Source organism: Mytilinidion resinicola, assembly GCF_010093595.1.
Source record: "Mytilinidion resinicola strain CBS 304.34 unplaced genomic scaffold BDZ99scaffold_14, whole genome shotgun sequence".
NCBI classification, from domain to species: domain Eukaryota; kingdom Fungi; phylum Ascomycota; class Dothideomycetes; order Mytilinidiales; family Mytilinidiaceae; genus Mytilinidion; species Mytilinidion resinicola.
In genome coordinates, this window is record NW_022985450.1 from 505089 (window position 1) to 519602 (window position 14514).

The 14514-nt window shown below is 51.4% G+C and overlaps 7 protein-coding genes across 7 annotated transcripts; 6 read left to right on the forward strand and 1 right to left on the reverse strand.

The window, feature by feature from the left end:
- Positions 1-319: 319 nt before the first annotated feature.
- Positions 320-1543, forward strand: BDZ99DRAFT_421262 (uncharacterized protein; the record flags this gene model as incomplete). Its single annotated transcript, XM_033716946.1, has 4 exons — positions 320-523; positions 596-700; positions 774-1144; positions 1195-1543. Coding segments are annotated over 4 exons (1029 nt in total), but the record flags the coding sequence as incomplete, so codon positions are not given.
- A 272-nt stretch (positions 1544-1815) lies between these two features.
- On the reverse strand, positions 1816-3090 carry BDZ99DRAFT_465183 (uncharacterized protein). Its single transcript, XM_033720492.1, has one exon. The coding sequence runs from the start codon at positions 2842-2844 to the stop codon at positions 1882-1884; it is 963 nt and encodes a 320-aa protein (XP_033574233.1). The 5' UTR covers positions 2845-3090; the 3' UTR covers positions 1816-1881.
- A 120-nt stretch (positions 3091-3210) lies between these two features.
- BDZ99DRAFT_77169 (uncharacterized protein) lies at positions 3211-5172 on the forward strand. The gene is made up of 3 exons (XM_033728891.1): positions 3211-3525; positions 3583-3738; positions 3793-5172. The coding sequence occupies exons 1-3, from the start codon at positions 3357-3359 to the stop codon at positions 4977-4979; spliced, it is 1512 nt and encodes a 503-aa protein (XP_033574234.1). The 5' UTR covers positions 3211-3356; the 3' UTR covers positions 4980-5172.
- Positions 5173-6137: 965 nt separating this feature from the next.
- Positions 6138-7012, forward strand: BDZ99DRAFT_465185 (uncharacterized protein). The gene is made up of 2 exons (XM_033720493.1): positions 6138-6603; positions 6670-7012. Exons 1-2 carry the CDS (start codon positions 6233-6235, stop codon positions 6704-6706), a joined length of 408 nt encoding a protein of 135 aa, XP_033574235.1. The 5' UTR covers positions 6138-6232; the 3' UTR covers positions 6707-7012.
- A 1122-nt stretch (positions 7013-8134) lies between these two features.
- Positions 8135-9332, forward strand: BDZ99DRAFT_500521 (uncharacterized protein). The gene is made up of 2 exons (XM_033723725.1): positions 8135-8493; positions 8562-9332. Exons 1-2 carry the CDS (start codon positions 8284-8286, stop codon positions 9219-9221), a joined length of 870 nt encoding a protein of 289 aa, XP_033574236.1. The 5' UTR covers positions 8135-8283; the 3' UTR covers positions 9222-9332.
- A 1007-nt stretch (positions 9333-10339) lies between these two features.
- BDZ99DRAFT_447622 (NAD(P)-binding protein) lies at positions 10340-11723 on the forward strand. Its single transcript, XM_033718021.1, has 2 exons — positions 10340-10664; positions 10725-11723. The coding sequence occupies exons 1-2, from the start codon at positions 10417-10419 to the stop codon at positions 11530-11532; spliced, it is 1056 nt and encodes a 351-aa protein (XP_033574237.1). The 5' UTR covers positions 10340-10416; the 3' UTR covers positions 11533-11723.
- A 1397-nt stretch (positions 11724-13120) lies between these two features.
- On the forward strand, positions 13121-14351 carry BDZ99DRAFT_447624 (beta-lactamase/transpeptidase-like protein; the record flags this gene model as incomplete). Its single annotated transcript, XM_033718022.1, has 1 exon — positions 13121-14351. The coding sequence occupies one exon, from the start codon at positions 13121-13123 to the stop codon at positions 14264-14266; it is 1146 nt and encodes a 381-aa protein (XP_033574238.1). The 3' UTR covers positions 14267-14351.
- Positions 14352-14514: the final 163 nt, after the last annotated feature.

Below are 14514 nucleotides of genomic sequence, written 5' to 3' on the forward strand. Positions count from 1 at the left end.
TCTTATCAGACGCCTATCTTGCTGCCGTGTTGCCCTCGCTGCAGCCGTCAGGTACGCTGCATGGGATAGTACGAGAGGCCGCGCGATGGCGTCTGCGCACTCCATGGGACTTTGTCTAGAGGCGCAGCCGCGATTTCGAGAGCGGATGGGCGATAGCAAGCTGCTGCATGTGGGTGGAGGAGTGATAATCCCGCTGTTTTCCAGTGCTCGTGATCCCCACAGTATCACCATTTACTTACTCTGTCCATACGTCTCAATCTTACGCTCTCTATGACTGCTACTCTCGTTCAATGACCGCGCTACACTTGCTGTGATCAGGATGGCATCGCCCACCTCCATGGCCCTGCCATCTGGCGTCTCGAAGCCCTGGGCCGTTATCACTCCCAACAACCAGGGCGGCTTGATAGCTATTCTGGCGGGCGTTGCGGTCGGGTTTGTGTTCGTCTCGCTGCTCATTCGGGTGTATATGCGACACAACTTTGCTGCGTACCGGTTGGATGATTATACATTTTTGGCTGCTTCAGTACGACTCCTCTAAGATCCACACCATAGTCCAAGAAACTGGGGCCCTTGCTAATTAGACCCACCATCGCAGATCTTCGCGTGCTGTCAAGCAGCAGTGGTATTTCAGCAAGTAAATCTGGGGCTAGGGAAATCCGACGATCTCCTGAATCCCCTCAATATAGCCTCGCTAGAGAAGGTAGGCCGGCCATCCGATATCACTCCTCAAAAAGCCCCTCAGACCCTCCTTTCATATCTGACTAAATTTCCAGGCCTCATACGCCAGCGACATCCTCTACATAACCACCATCTTCCTCTGCAAACTCTCCACCTGCTTCCTCTTCATCAACCTAACCCCCTCGAAGGGCCACCTCATGGCCATTCGAACCATCCTCGCCCTCTCCATCGCCTGGATCATCACCTCCCTCTTCCTGATCGCCATCCGCTGCCACCCTGCGCACCCATGGACCGACAGATCCACCGCCACCTGCGCGGACCTCTTTACGCGCTGGCAAGCCATCTCCGCCCTCGACGCCACCACCGAAATCCTCCTCTTCGCCATGTCCCTCTACCTGATCTGGGGCATCCAAATGCCGCTGAGCTCGAAGCTCATCGTCGTGGGCGCGTTTAGTTGCCGATTACCGTACGTCCCCCTTCCCCCTCCCCCCACACATCGACTAACATCCTCCGCAGCACCCTCATTCCCATCTCCCTCCGCCTCCACTACCTCTACCCCACCCTCCACACCGCCAACCCCTTCCACCCCCTCTCCCGCCTCGTCGGCTGCACGCAGCTGCACGTCGGCTACGCCATCATGGCGTCCATAATACCCTATCTGAAGCCCTTCATGAGCGTCTACGACGTCCCCGTCGCCTCGGCGTACTACAACGTCTCGGCGCTGTCGACGGCCGCGTCGCACGGGAAGCCCGCGCACGGGGAGCGGGGGGAGCGGGTGCGCAGCGCGTACGTGCTGGAGGACATTGGGGAGGCGAAGGGAGGGGTGCGGCTGCGGCCGGAGGAGGTGCTGCACGAGGCGAGCTGCGAGCGCGGGGAGGAGCAGGGGAAGCAGGGGCGGGGGAGTTGGGATAGCGAGGGGAGTCGGAAGATGATTATTAAGAAGGGGGTCGAGTGGAGTGTTGTTAGTGAGAGGGGGGTTGGGTAGGGCGGGGTGGTTGGAGAGGGGGTTGGGAATGTATTTTAGATAGGTGTAATGATGGGATATGGGATTTTCTTGGGCGCTGGGGATGTAACGCAGCGATGGTGTCATGGGGAGGAAGCGGAGGGTATCGAGGTACTCTTGGCAATGATAGAAAGGTGTGTATGAACTGGTTTACGGTTTCGTATCCCCGATAGAATTTCAGAACTGGGTATCTATGTCTATTAGTCTCTGTGACGCCGGTCCCTACTCCCTGATCGCTCTCGCCGGCGGTCCCTGGAGCGATCTCGTCGAGAGTGTTCTTTGCGCCGTGAATCTGGCTCTTCCGATTCCCGCTTGATGCGGCGGTCTCTGGAGTGATCCCGTCGAGAACGTTCTCTGTGTCTTGCAACAAGCTCTTCGGACTCAGGTTTGATGCGGCGATCTCTGTCCCTGGAGTGATCTCGTCGGGACCGCTCTTTGCGTCGCGAATCGGCCTCCTCGGATTCCGCCTTGATGCGACGGTCTGATCGCTCCCTATCTCTCGATCGGTCTCGACGATGCCGCTTCGAGTGATGCTTATGCTTGCTCTCCTTGTTCCTGCTCTTCATGTACTTCTTCAGGGCCTCCTCAACTTCCTCCCGCTTCTGCTTGACCATATACGCCTTCATAGGATCATCATCATCGTGCTCCCTAACCAGCTTCGCCAACTCAATCTCCTCCTTCAACAAAGGCCGCTCTTCTTCGCTCTCGCTCTCGGTCCGCCTCTTCTTCCTGCGCCCACCATCTTCTTCATCCTCAGTGACATCGCCGTTCCCTTGGCCCTTGGGATTCCACCCAGTATTGTCCACCTCCTCCTCGCCCTCCTTCCGCTTGTATCTCGTGTGATCCACCCTCAGCACCCTTCCCAGGACTGTCGCCCCGCCAAGGTTGTCCACCGCAAGATCCGTGCTCCGCTGATCTTCGTACTTGAGGAACGCAAAGCCCTTTGACTTGCCCGTCTCTTTGTCGCGCACCATGTTGATGTAGACGGGTTCTCCGAATTGTGAGAATACTGTGATGACGTCGCCCTCTGTGAAGTCGAACGGGAGCCCGCCGATGTAGATGTAGGCCGTGTCGCGGTAGTCGGCGTGCCAGGAGCCTTCGGTGCTGACTGCGGATTCAAGCTCGCGCTTGTTGAGCTCTTGGATTTGGCGGATAGTATTCATCTTTCTGTTTGGAGGAGTAGGGTATATTTTTGGCAAATTTGATAACCCTCTGGACCACCTCAAATGGTGGTACACAGTAACTTTACCCCGGTATTACTCCTCAGCTTTCTATTGTGGTGGAACAGCTCTTCGAGCCGCTCTGCTTCACCTTGAGCGCCCCTTGATGAATGTGAAGATGCGCAGTGAAGCTGGAGATAAAGTGTGGGTTGGAGGTGGGATTTGCGGTGGTTTGTATTTGAATTCAAGTGCAGGCTGGGAAGTTCGGTGGTGATGAGCGGGCGAGGTCTGAGGAAAGTTGAAGGCGGCGCGCTAGCGACCTCAACCCCCAGATTTCATCTCGCCAGAATGAAACAACGCAAATGCCAGCTTGACATACCGCCGTGCTGTCTCGAAAGTCCAGCTAATATTCGTACTCGCCACGCCCATCCTCGCGACTTTTACTCAAGCTCCCCCGCATGCCCTTCCTCCGCATCCTCCCCGACGCGTCCTGAAACCCCCGAAGCACCTCCGCCATGGCTGCCGCAACCCGTCGAATATCAAACTACGCCACCAGGTCAACCGCCACTGATCTGGACGGAAGGCCAAAAAGCAGCGATGATTCGAAAAAAGAGATATGGATCCCTATGCTGGACGGCGTTTCCAGCGGGAAGCGGATGCCAGAGAAGAGTCTCCTGGTTCTAGGTATGCACGGTATCCCATCACAGCTACTCGCAGGATGCTGATACCATTGCTTCAAAGGAGGGACACCAGAAACACAGAAAGGATTCCTCGAGTCATTATCGAAAGACCCCGCGACGAGTCGGAGGCCTCCAGACCGCGGCCGCAGACCCCCAATTGCGAACCAATTCGCCCTGGGCTATACATATCTGGACGTCCTAGACTCAGACCAAGAAGGTACGGCTGTTACTCTTCAACTTTGTATCTATGCATTCATCTGACCGGCAACAGACACTCTCGCCCGACTCTCCCTATACCTCCTCACTCAACCTACCCCTTCCTTCACGCCTCTACTCAAACCATACCTCACGCCGAAGACTCTACCTAACATGCTCATTGTAATATTACTTGATTGGGAACATCCGTGGCTGTGGCTGCGACAGCTTCGCGATTGGATTCGGGTCTTGCGATCACTAGTGTCCTCGCTCGACGACGAATCGAAAGACGTCATGGAAGAGAACATCAATGCCTGGAGAGACCGACACCGAGGCCTTGGAGGGTCCTCTGATAACACTGGAAGTGGATCTGCGGATACTGCGGTCCTGCCATTGGGACAAGGCGAATGGGACGAGCCTCTTGGGATCCCTCTTTGCGTGGTGTGTCAGAATGCCGACAAAATCGAAGGATTGGAGCGCGAGCGTGGGTGGAAAGAGGAGGAATTTGATTTCGTACTGCAGTACCTACGGACTGTACTCCTCAAGCACGGTGCTAGCTTGATATACACCATGAATTCCGCCCCAGGACCTCTACAAACCCTCATTCACTCAAGTCTTGGCATCAAATCAATGCTGAGACAGAAGCAATTGAAGCACAACGTCATTGATCGCGATCACATCCTCATACCGCCGAACTGGGATTCCTGGGGCAAGATTCGGATACTAAGGGAGGGTTTCGATGTGGAGGGTGTAAGCCAAGCGTGGTCGGAAGATATACAGGCTCCGCTGCCAACACCGACGCCCGTTGAAGTCGTGTCGAATGGACACACGAAGACTGATACTGAACCTGAAACGGAAACCGGTGAATTGGTCTCAGCAGAACCAGAACCGGCCCCTGAAATGGAAGAGCTCACCGCGGTATCAGTGTTTGAGGAGACGATTCGGGATCCAGAGCAAGACTCAGCTCTTGCTGCACTGAACTCGAAGAACGCGAATGGACTAGAAGTCCCGAGCACGGAAGCTCAGACTTTCCTGACCTCGCAAGTGGAGATACTCGACCGCTTGCGCCAAGAAGATGACAGGGAAAAGAAAGGGGCTGACAAGAAGAAGAGTGGAGCAACGTACATTGCTCAGGACGAAGCTAGTGGTGTTGTTGAGGAGCATATCGGGCCGGTGCAGTTCAACATGGGAGGAATTCAGGTGAATGCTGATGAGATGGTAAAGAGGTTGCAGGTATGTCATGCTGCTCCTCTCATCGTTTAAGTATTAGCACGCTGACGCGACCATCGCAGGACCGAGAAGCCAATCGCTCCTCCGACACAGACCCTGCAACTCCAATGACACCCACCACCACTCAAGGTCCCCAGTCAGAGAACGACCGGCTTGCTTCCTTCTTCGCTGGCCTTATCAAGAAAGGAGACGCTTCAGCTGCCAACAGTCCCCGAACGTAGAGTACTGAACAACGACAAAAAATTTTCCGATGTGAACGAGACCAACATCGAAGCATTCCAGACAGGTCTGTTGAATTCCCAGCGGCGTGTAAATAGTGCAGGCTAGGCTTTATACCCAATACGATTGATTTCTCCCGTCGTAGCTTGCATTGAGAATGATCACTTTGCCTAGATATCCGTCCGTGTGCGCTTTCCTTGCTAAGGCATGAGACATCTCAATGGACCTTCGAGTATCTGAGCGCGACGTAACTTAATAATTTTGAACGACCTATATGTATAGTCGTTAGGCGAACCCCCAACGTCATCATCTATGCTCAATAAGAGAACATGTGCATCCAGACATCGCTTGCGAGTCCTACTATGGCTCCGACAAATGGATTGCTTGACATCGTAATGGTGCTGCTGGGCTCGAGAACCCGAATACCGCATACGCAGGATATTCAGAGTGAGTTGGCGACTTATCGAGGTAGATTGGGGAGCAGACTAATACGATGGGAATATAGACTGTAAGAGCGCGGCTTTATGGATTCAGCAGCAGATACAGAGTAGTTTAGCGTACTTGACGGATGATACTAGATTTTGGGTTAATGTACCTGTTATTTGAGGTGGAGCGGGACGATCAGTGATGAGAGGGACTGGCCCAAAACTTGAATCTGAGAGCGCGACGTCCATATCTACGCATTTATGTAAGATCAATGACAAAATTCACTACGATCGCTTTTCTATCCAGTAGAGAAAGAGCATACCCTTGTGCGCCTGATACTTAGCTAGTGTCTGGAACGGCTTAGCGTGGATGTTCTTTAAACCGACCGAACTGCGCCCTAGCATCTCGCTGCTCGCTTCTTATTGTTCTGCTCCACGCCCACTGTATCCCAAATAAAGCTAGGCACGCCCTATCGCTGACATGTCTTCTAACAGCAGACCAAAAATGGAAACGTCTCGAGTCGAATATAGAGTATAAAAAGGCACCTAGGCCGCGTGAGCGTAAGTCTTGGTCAATGAAGCAAAACTCGTCTCCATCATCCATAACAAATCAGATCGTCACTCCCCATCAACACCTTCAAAATGACCTCAACCCCCTCAAAACTCTCCATCCCCGCCGTCTTCTCCCGCATCACCGCGCCCTGGCAGCCCAAAATGGTCGCCTGCGTCAACAGCACCACCGAAATCCGCATCGCCAAGATCCAGGGCAAGTTCATCTGGCACGCGCATCCCGACACGGATGAATTGTTTTATATTGTTGACGGCGGCCCTCTCACTCTGAACTATCGAGAGCGGAATGACGACGAGAGCTCGGAGAAGAAAGTGGTTTTGGTGAAGGGCGAGATGTGGGTTGTTCCGAAGGGCGTGCAGCATCTGCCTGAGGCTGAGGAGGAGGCGAGTGTGATGATGATTGAGCAGGCGGGGACGGTTAATACGGGGAATCGGGAGGAGAGGTATGTGCTACGACAGTGCGGATGTTTATGATTGCGTATTTGCTGATGTGGACTACTTGCTTCTAGTGACCGAACTGCGACGATAGAAGATGTGCGGAGTTGATAAATGTCATTGCGAGCTCTTCTCTTCCATTTTGGTTCATCGCTCCCGACCGGATGCTACCCGGCGGGTATTGAAACGGGTCATTGAGTTTCAGTAATATCCCTTGTGATGAGGGCCGGCTGCGTTGCCATCAGGTCACTACCGCCCTGTGTAACGAGCCCAAGTGTCTTGGATTCAACAAGACTATCGATAATCTTGAACACTATTCCATGTACTATCCTTTGCCACGCTTCAAACAAGTAATTCCCCACACCATGTAATTAAACTGGGTTAATTTCAAGAACAATATATTGAGTTTAAAAAGCATCATTGCCGTTTATTCTTTCATTTAGCACCAATCGTCCATATGGGTATATAGGTATCCGAGCCATGAAGGGGAAACTAGCGGGACAAAGCAGTACTGCCAGAGCAAACATGTTTACTCTGAGCCTCTCCAACGCGCTCTAATGCAAATCGACTCAAGATGCCGGTATGCTCCCGGATCTCGAACCGATCTAAGTATCACTGAACTTACTAACTTGAAGCTGGAGATCTCAACCATGCAGCTATGCGGCATCTAACTCCCGTCAGAGTAATTCGTGGCCTCGCGGTCAGTGCGGAGGCGATCAAGGGCCGGCTCTATGAGAGGAGTGTGGCGTTGCAGAGGGTGAAGAGCACGTGGTGGACGGTTGTAGCGTGGGATGCGCATAGTTCGACTTCCTTATAGGAGTTTACGAAGGGGATATTTATAAAGACGATGAAGGAGTTGTGAGGACGTTAGGTAGTTAACGCTACAGTACTAGGCCTTAAGTCTAGGCACACGAATTGATCACTGCTTGGCTATAATCTTGCTCACTTGACACCACTGTGAGGAGGAGGCCAGCTAGGAAGTAGTCAATCAGTCAAGAGGCAGTCTAGTTCTTACTACTACAAACTTGACATCGTGCCTAGGGTTTTGAAATTCAATGGGGGTATACCCCAAGCGGCGGTAAACATGTATGCACAGACTTATGACGTGTTACTATAGCTAATTATATCAACGCTCTTTGGACACTATGGTCTTATATCCTTTCTATTACTTTCGCATAGTAATTCAAGCACGTGACCTGGTGGATTTTGACCTCTACGCGTGACCTGTTGAAATTTCAAAATCTGGTCGATTCTTCAAACTCGTCGGTTGAAAGTTCGTCTTTGTGCTTGACACTTTTGACCTCAGAGCTTCCTTTTCAGGTAATTCTTGCACGCGACCTGGTTGAAAGTTGAACTTTCGACGGTCGAAAGTTTGTCTCTGGTCGAAAGTTGAACTTTGAACCGTTCAAAGTTCGTCTTTGCGCTCGACACTTTTGCGAATCTCAGAGCCTTCCTATTTGGGTAACCCATCACGTGATAGCGGCGACTGGCTTTCTCCGCAGTCCGAATCAACGTCCTCGGCTGATACAAACTGATTATTGATCATGCATCCCCTAGTTATCAATGCAGGCCTCTCTTAATTCCACTGTCTCACTATCCGTAAGGAACCAAGTGCCGATATTTGGGAATCTTATCTTTTCGATCTTGCACATTTTAAACGACATTGTCTTTATTTTTAGTAGAATACCATGAGCGCCGACAAATCAGGGGTGGAAAAGGTGCTTGACGGCTCCTTGTTTGGTTACGGCCACTGGTTTGAACCCATCGACAAGGCCTTTGGGACGACATTGGAGCCGCAGCCGCAGCCCGGTCCGGAAGCCTCGAGTGAACCGGTGGAGAAACCGAAAGGGAGAGGTAGACCGCGAAAATCACGAAACAACGATGACGCGGCTAGAGAGGTAAGATGCTTAAGTTTTGTTGACGAGAAGGTTACCGTCCCAAGATAATTTAATGACACCTAGATCAGAAACGCCGGGCCCAGATTCGAAGTGCGCAGAAAACATACCGGGAACGAAAAGAGCGAGCCACAGCTTCCCAAGAACAAAGATGCGACGAGCTCCTACGAGTGATCTCAGACATCTCTGCGGAACTAGAGGAGCTTCTCCAAGTTGCTTGTGCGACTGGAGCTATCGATAGAAATGATGCTCTTGGTGAGAAATTGCGCCACACGGCGTCGTGCTACGACTCGGCGATAGAAAGACCATGCATTGATCCCAAGCTACGGCTTCTACGAACGAAGAGTCGACAGAAACGCGAAAACAACCGACCAGACACGCTTGGCCCTCCAACAGATGATGAAGCCACTCCTCAACCCCAAAGTTCTCCAACGCGCCGTGACGATTCGGCTCTAAGCACTCTCTGGAGTTGGCGGGAAATACCACACCGCATGGACCTGGACCTGGGGCGCGTCAGTGACTCAAGTTTGATCCAGTCCTTTAGACCGCATCCTGGAAGGAAGACTGCATTGGGCGCTAAGACGATGCTAGACTTGATCAAACAACGACAAGCTGATTTGAAAGCCGGCCGGCCTAGCCAGCCTGTGACCGCCAAAGACATCGAGTTCACGCAAAGGAACTCGAACGGGGATCTGGGGGAACCATTGAAATTCGGAGGCCATGGGTCTTGATAGTCTGACATCGATATTACAGCAATGAACTTGCCAACTGGCTTTGATTCCACAATATGCCTCCATCACCTACTCCTCCCAACTAGCCTCACCATCCATCTCGTATTTAGTAGCTATAAGCACTTGGCCGACGACGCGATCGATCTGGGTCACTTGACGTTCCTCACCCGCTAAGAGCGCCCGGGCTCCCCGGGGCTTCCAACTAATGCCTCGTCTGGTAACTTAGCTAATGCTCAGGTTTAATAATCTTTACACCATACTCTTGGCTCCCTGCATTCCCCAAAATCCTGGCCTGACTGATACTGGTGGATTCCACATTAGGCATAAGTCAGATGGGCTCCTCATCGCAGTCGATATTGACATTGGGTTTGGACACTGTCTGTCTGATAAATCTACATGCTGCTATAATGTCAGCGGTTGTGAACAAAGTGACAACATACGCTTACGGAAACCTTTCTCGCAGTTACGTGCAGGCATTCAACTAAAAACAATCGTGAACGAAGATATGATGTAAGAGTTTAACGACTGTATCAAGATATTTGGCCTTGGGGGGTTGGCTCCATAAATGTGCCTCACGCGCAGTATCACAGTAAGCAAAGCCAGCTAACGTCGTCCACCCACATCCGAGATTCACCTACTAACGAGAATTGGTGAGGGTTTTGCGTGCAGATTTGGTTACGCTTAGAGAAATTGGGGCTAGCGGGTCGCCCCATCAAACCAATGTTCGTTAGTAGGTGAATCTCGGGTGTGGAGCGTAAGCTGTGTGGTGTCAGCCATTCTACCGTGGGTATACCTACCTTGGATTGATAGGGGTCGCGTATAACGAGCGTATAGGTCTAACCATTAGGACAAGGAGTACGGTTCATTTAGCCTCTTAGGCATAAGTGCTCTGCAATTGAAGTCCTTTGCTAACAGCTGATAGGTTGGGATCGGAGCATTGGCTTGCGGGACTCCGCCGACTTGCCCCGAGGCATTGTCGAGACTTCCCCCGTACCACCAGGCCTCCAGCATTGTCCCAAGGAAGCTAGTTTAGAGCCTAATATGTCACTTCGTACACCGCATCCATGTCAGATATAGTCGTATATGAGGTGTCCATCACCTAAGAGCTCCTTTCAAGACTTAAACTCACCAACTCTACTATTCCAGTCAACCCTCGTCAACTTTATTTCTGGCCATTGCTACCTTGCCGCTCATCATGGCCTCAGAACTCATTCTCATCACCGGGACTACCGGCTTCATAGGCATAAAGATTCTCGGCCTCGCTCTGAATGCCGGATATCATGTCCGTGCACCAGTGCGATCAGAAGCGAAAGGACATCATCTCCGATCGAACAAGTTTATTGCCAGCTTCGCCGCTGGCGCGCGACTTGAGACACCAGTAATAGAAGACATCACGGTGGATGGTGCCTTCGATGAGGTACTCAAAAGCGTAACATTTGTCATGTAAGTCCATGCCCGATGCTCTATATCGCGATCAGATTGCTGATAAGGACTACTGCACAGTCATACTGCTAGTACGCTCCCAGGACAAGGCCTCGCACCGGAAGAATTCAATGCGAAACTCATAAAACCCGCACGGATGGGCACGACTTCGCTGCTCTACTCGGCGATCAAGACCCCATCTGTCAAACGCGTTGTCATTACCTCATCAGGAGCCGCCGTCGTGGAATGGAAATACTTCTTCCGCGAGTCGACGGACAAAGTTTACACCGCAAACGACCGCGCACCTTTCGAAACCGAGTACCCAGACGGCGATTCCCAGGCCTACAGCGCATCCAAAGTCGCCGCGCTGGCGGCGACTGAAGATTTCATTGAGAAGGAAAAGCCGCATTTCGATGTCGTGACGCTGATACCAGGATTCGTCTTTGGGCGCAACGAGACGGCAGACTCAGTGGAAACTGTTCTGAGTGGCTCTAACAGGCTAGCTTTTGGGCAAGTGCTTGGAAATAAGACGAATATTGGGCCGTCGGTGGTGTGCCATGTCGACGACGTAGCTGCTGTACATCTCAAGGCAGCAACGGATCTAAGTATTCCGGGGAATAGGGCGTATGCGATCAGCTCAGGACCTCCCGGGGAGCCCAAGATAGCAGATGCGTTGGATGTGGTGAAGAAGTACTTTCCAGAGCGTGTGGCAGATGGTACTTTACCCTGCACTGGATTCCATGATAGTCAAAGGGTCTTGTTAGATGCGAGCGAGACAGAGAGGGTGTTTGGGATGAAGTTTAAACCCTATGAAGAGGGTGTCAAAGATTTCACGGCGCAGTATCTTGAATTTTTGGATGCGTCCTCGGGGGCCAAAACGACGGGGTGATCGACCCATCAGCCTGAGATCTCAGAGTCGGGTATTGATATTGCTTACGCTCGCCGTTCTGTCTTGCGTTAGCCTATGCACACCGGCCATGTTCCTACTGAGCAATTCGATTCTATTTCCCGTCCTTCAACAGCCTATTAAACTCCAAGAAGTCTATTCCTAGCATGCGACGTACGCTGCCTTCTTCCGATTCAATGTGAACATGTCTCTTAAGCGCTACTGCGGATTGCACATGACTATTACATACGGATCCAGGAGCTTGTAGATCGGGTTCCACATTATCCGAAGACTCTATTCAATGATTACCTCACTATCGGAGTAGTGGACGTTGTACTCTTGACCCTGTTCCCACTTTTCAGGACTTCAAAGTGGTCTGGACATATACGCTTTACGCCATACGCTTATACCCTCCCATTGTTTAGGACTTCAAAGTGGGTTATATACACTATACGCTTATATCCTCCCATTTTCCAGGACTTCAAAAAGGGTCTGAATATATACGCTATATGCTCATGCACTCCCATTCGTGGTGTTTCTTGTCGCTGGGGCTCGTGTTGATGAAACTTATTATTCTGCCATTTTGGACAGTTACATTTGCTCTAGTGTCTCTCTTCGAGTGGTTTAAAGACTTTTCTGAGTCTTTCTGGTTTAGCCCTGCGCACCGCAGTTGAATCCGAAGTGGAACTAAGCGTATAGTCGTATAGGTGGCATGGTGCTACTGTTTGGCATAGAAATTGTACCAGCGATGATGAAGCGGAGAGAGGAGAGGAAGAAACTTGAGGATGGCTTGCGTGAGAGGATCAACGAAGGGGTAGGCAGAAGAAGAGCGACCCAAAGATAGAGTATGCATATCACGAGTCTGCGGAACCATTGGATTGGGGACGGAGATACAGAGACGGGGAATTTGGCATTAGACGATGACGATCCGGACGCACCATTTCCGTTTGGGACGCCGAAGCCAGCGGCGTTGTATGGAGCTTTTGCTACTTTTGAGGAGGAAATTGGTAGTTTCGATAACCTGCATCCGACGATGCATGTAGACGACGAGAGATAGGTAATGTCAGTGGGTTATAGACGAGATAGTACAAGGTTTCAAATCTGTTACTGCGCTACGCTTTATCGGCGAGCATAGGAGATAGGCTCCTGGGTCTTATGTATATTGTTAGTGGTCTCGATATAGTAAGCTGCGGAGGAGCGGCGATCATCCTGCGGAATGCCGCATACCAGCTCCGCAGCGCTAGCCTATACATACCAAGGGAACCACGGTGGCCTGAACTATAGGTAAGACAAATGGTCTTCGGGCAATTGAAAGTTGTAGGTGGTGTGATGACTCATCTATGATAATTTGTGTATAAAGATGGGATCTGCTCTTCCAGGAAATCGAACATATAGGAAATTTACCACCAACTTTTCGTTTGCCGATCTCTGAAAATACAAGGACGACTTTCAGCTGGAAACTATTGATATGGATCCGCCTGCAAAACTTAATCTTGAAAAGGCGACTGCTAAAGGGTCCAATGGAGTACCCGGTGTGGTCGTGGCGGTGGTGAATAAGGACAGTACAGCAGTCTACCCAGACCCCTGGTCGATGGAGGTGCTAAAATACATTACAGGAGACTACATCTTCAAGAAGGCAGCCGGTTACCTTTCCGTGGAGGAAGACGCTGCTCCAATCCAATTCAACACCACTTTCAGCGTCGCGTCCCTCACCAAGCTTATCACCACCATTGCCGCGCTCCAATGCGTAGAAAGAGGCCAGATCACGCTCGACGAGCCAACCGACAAGCTGCTGCCCGAACTTGATGCTTTGCCATTGATCGAACCAGCCGAAGATGACGAGCACCCGTTTAAGTTGAAAGCAGCCACGAGAAAGATTACTTTGAGGCATCTACTGACCCACGCGAGCGGCGTTTGCTACGACATCATGGACCCCTCCGTTATGGCCTGGCGCGCTTCGCGCGGGGAAGAATCGATGGCGGTGAAGCCGGATATCCTGAAGGCGTTCACTTTTCCGAGACTCTTCGAGGCCGGAGAGGGATGGTCTTACGGGACGTCAGTTGATTGGGCCGGATTCTTGGTCGGTAGGCTTAACAAGACCACACTCGAGGAGTATTGCGACGAAAATATTTTCAAGCCTTTGGGAATGGATTCGACAACTTGGCGATTGGACAAGAAGCCGGCAGTGGCAGAGAGATTGATGCCGATATCTTTGAGAGCGCCAGACGGGAAACTGGTACCGGGGCCAACAAATTTCATATCAGAAAAGCCCCTGGTCGATGAGCTAGGAGGGTCTGGCTTACACACTTCAGTCCCGGACTACACTCGTGTTCTGGCAGATCTTCTGAAAGAGTCACCGGCTTTGTTGAAGAAAGAGACTGTCGACATGATGTTTACGCCCCAATTTGAAGTAGGGAGTAAGTCACATGAGGGGGAGTTCAAACAAGCGGGCTTCACAAGTCGTAGTCTCGTGGGTGGGACGGTCCACGAATGGATGCGACCGAAGCTAAATTGGGGACTTGGTGGTGTCGTAACAACTGAAGAGATCAAAACGGACGTCTACTACAAGCCGAAAGGAACGTTATGTTGGAGTGGGATGCCGAATTTAGTCTGGGCGATCAATAGGGAATTAGGACTTGCATGGGTATATGCTACGCAGATTCTGCCCCAGGACGACGATTTCAGTCTGAACTTGGTCAAGCAGTTTGAAACCGAGGTATGGAAGATGAAGCCATGACGGCCCACGGCAAAACCTAACTCCAAGAGGGGTGAACGAGATCAGGTGGCGCCAAAGAAGAAAGCTGTGTACTTCTTCACTCGGGGCGTGTATGGACTATAGAACACTTGAGCATCAAATAGACTTTGTGGACAGGGCTTTGTCGAAAGCTGTGTAACTTTCAATACTTCTAGAGAAGGCTCAGACGAACCTAACAGTCTACAGCACGTAAGTCGGCCCGTGGAATCAATGACGCAGGTGCATGTGCT

Coding starts and splice junctions, on each gene's coding strand:
- BDZ99DRAFT_465183 (XM_033720492.1), bottom strand. CDS start 2,844: ATGAATACTATCCGCCAAATCCAAGAGCTCAACAAGCGCGAGCTTGAA.
- BDZ99DRAFT_500521 (XM_033723725.1), top strand. CDS start 8,284: ATGAGCGCCGACAAATCAGGGGTGGAAAAGGTGCTTGACGGCTCCTTG. Junction 8,494..8,561: donor ACGATGACGCGGCTAGAGAG/GTAAGATGCTTA, acceptor CACCTAGATCAG/AAACGCCGGGCCCAGATTCG.
- BDZ99DRAFT_447622 (XM_033718021.1), top strand. CDS start 10,417: ATGGCCTCAGAACTCATTCTCATCACCGGGACTACCGGCTTCATAGGC. Junction 10,665..10,724: donor AAAAGCGTAACATTTGTCAT/GTAAGTCCATGC, acceptor ACTACTGCACAG/TCATACTGCTAGTACGCTCC.
- BDZ99DRAFT_465185 (XM_033720493.1), top strand. CDS start 6,233: ATGACCTCAACCCCCTCAAAACTCTCCATCCCCGCCGTCTTCTCCCGC. Junction 6,604..6,669: donor ACGGGGAATCGGGAGGAGAG/GTATGTGCTACG, acceptor ACTTGCTTCTAG/TGACCGAACTGCGACGATAG.
- BDZ99DRAFT_77169 (XM_033728891.1), top strand. CDS start 3,357: ATGGCTGCCGCAACCCGTCGAATATCAAACTACGCCACCAGGTCAACC. Junction 3,526..3,582: donor GAAGAGTCTCCTGGTTCTAG/GTATGCACGGTA, acceptor ATTGCTTCAAAG/GAGGGACACCAGAAACACAG. Junction 3,739..3,792: donor CCTAGACTCAGACCAAGAAG/GTACGGCTGTTA, acceptor GACCGGCAACAG/ACACTCTCGCCCGACTCTCC.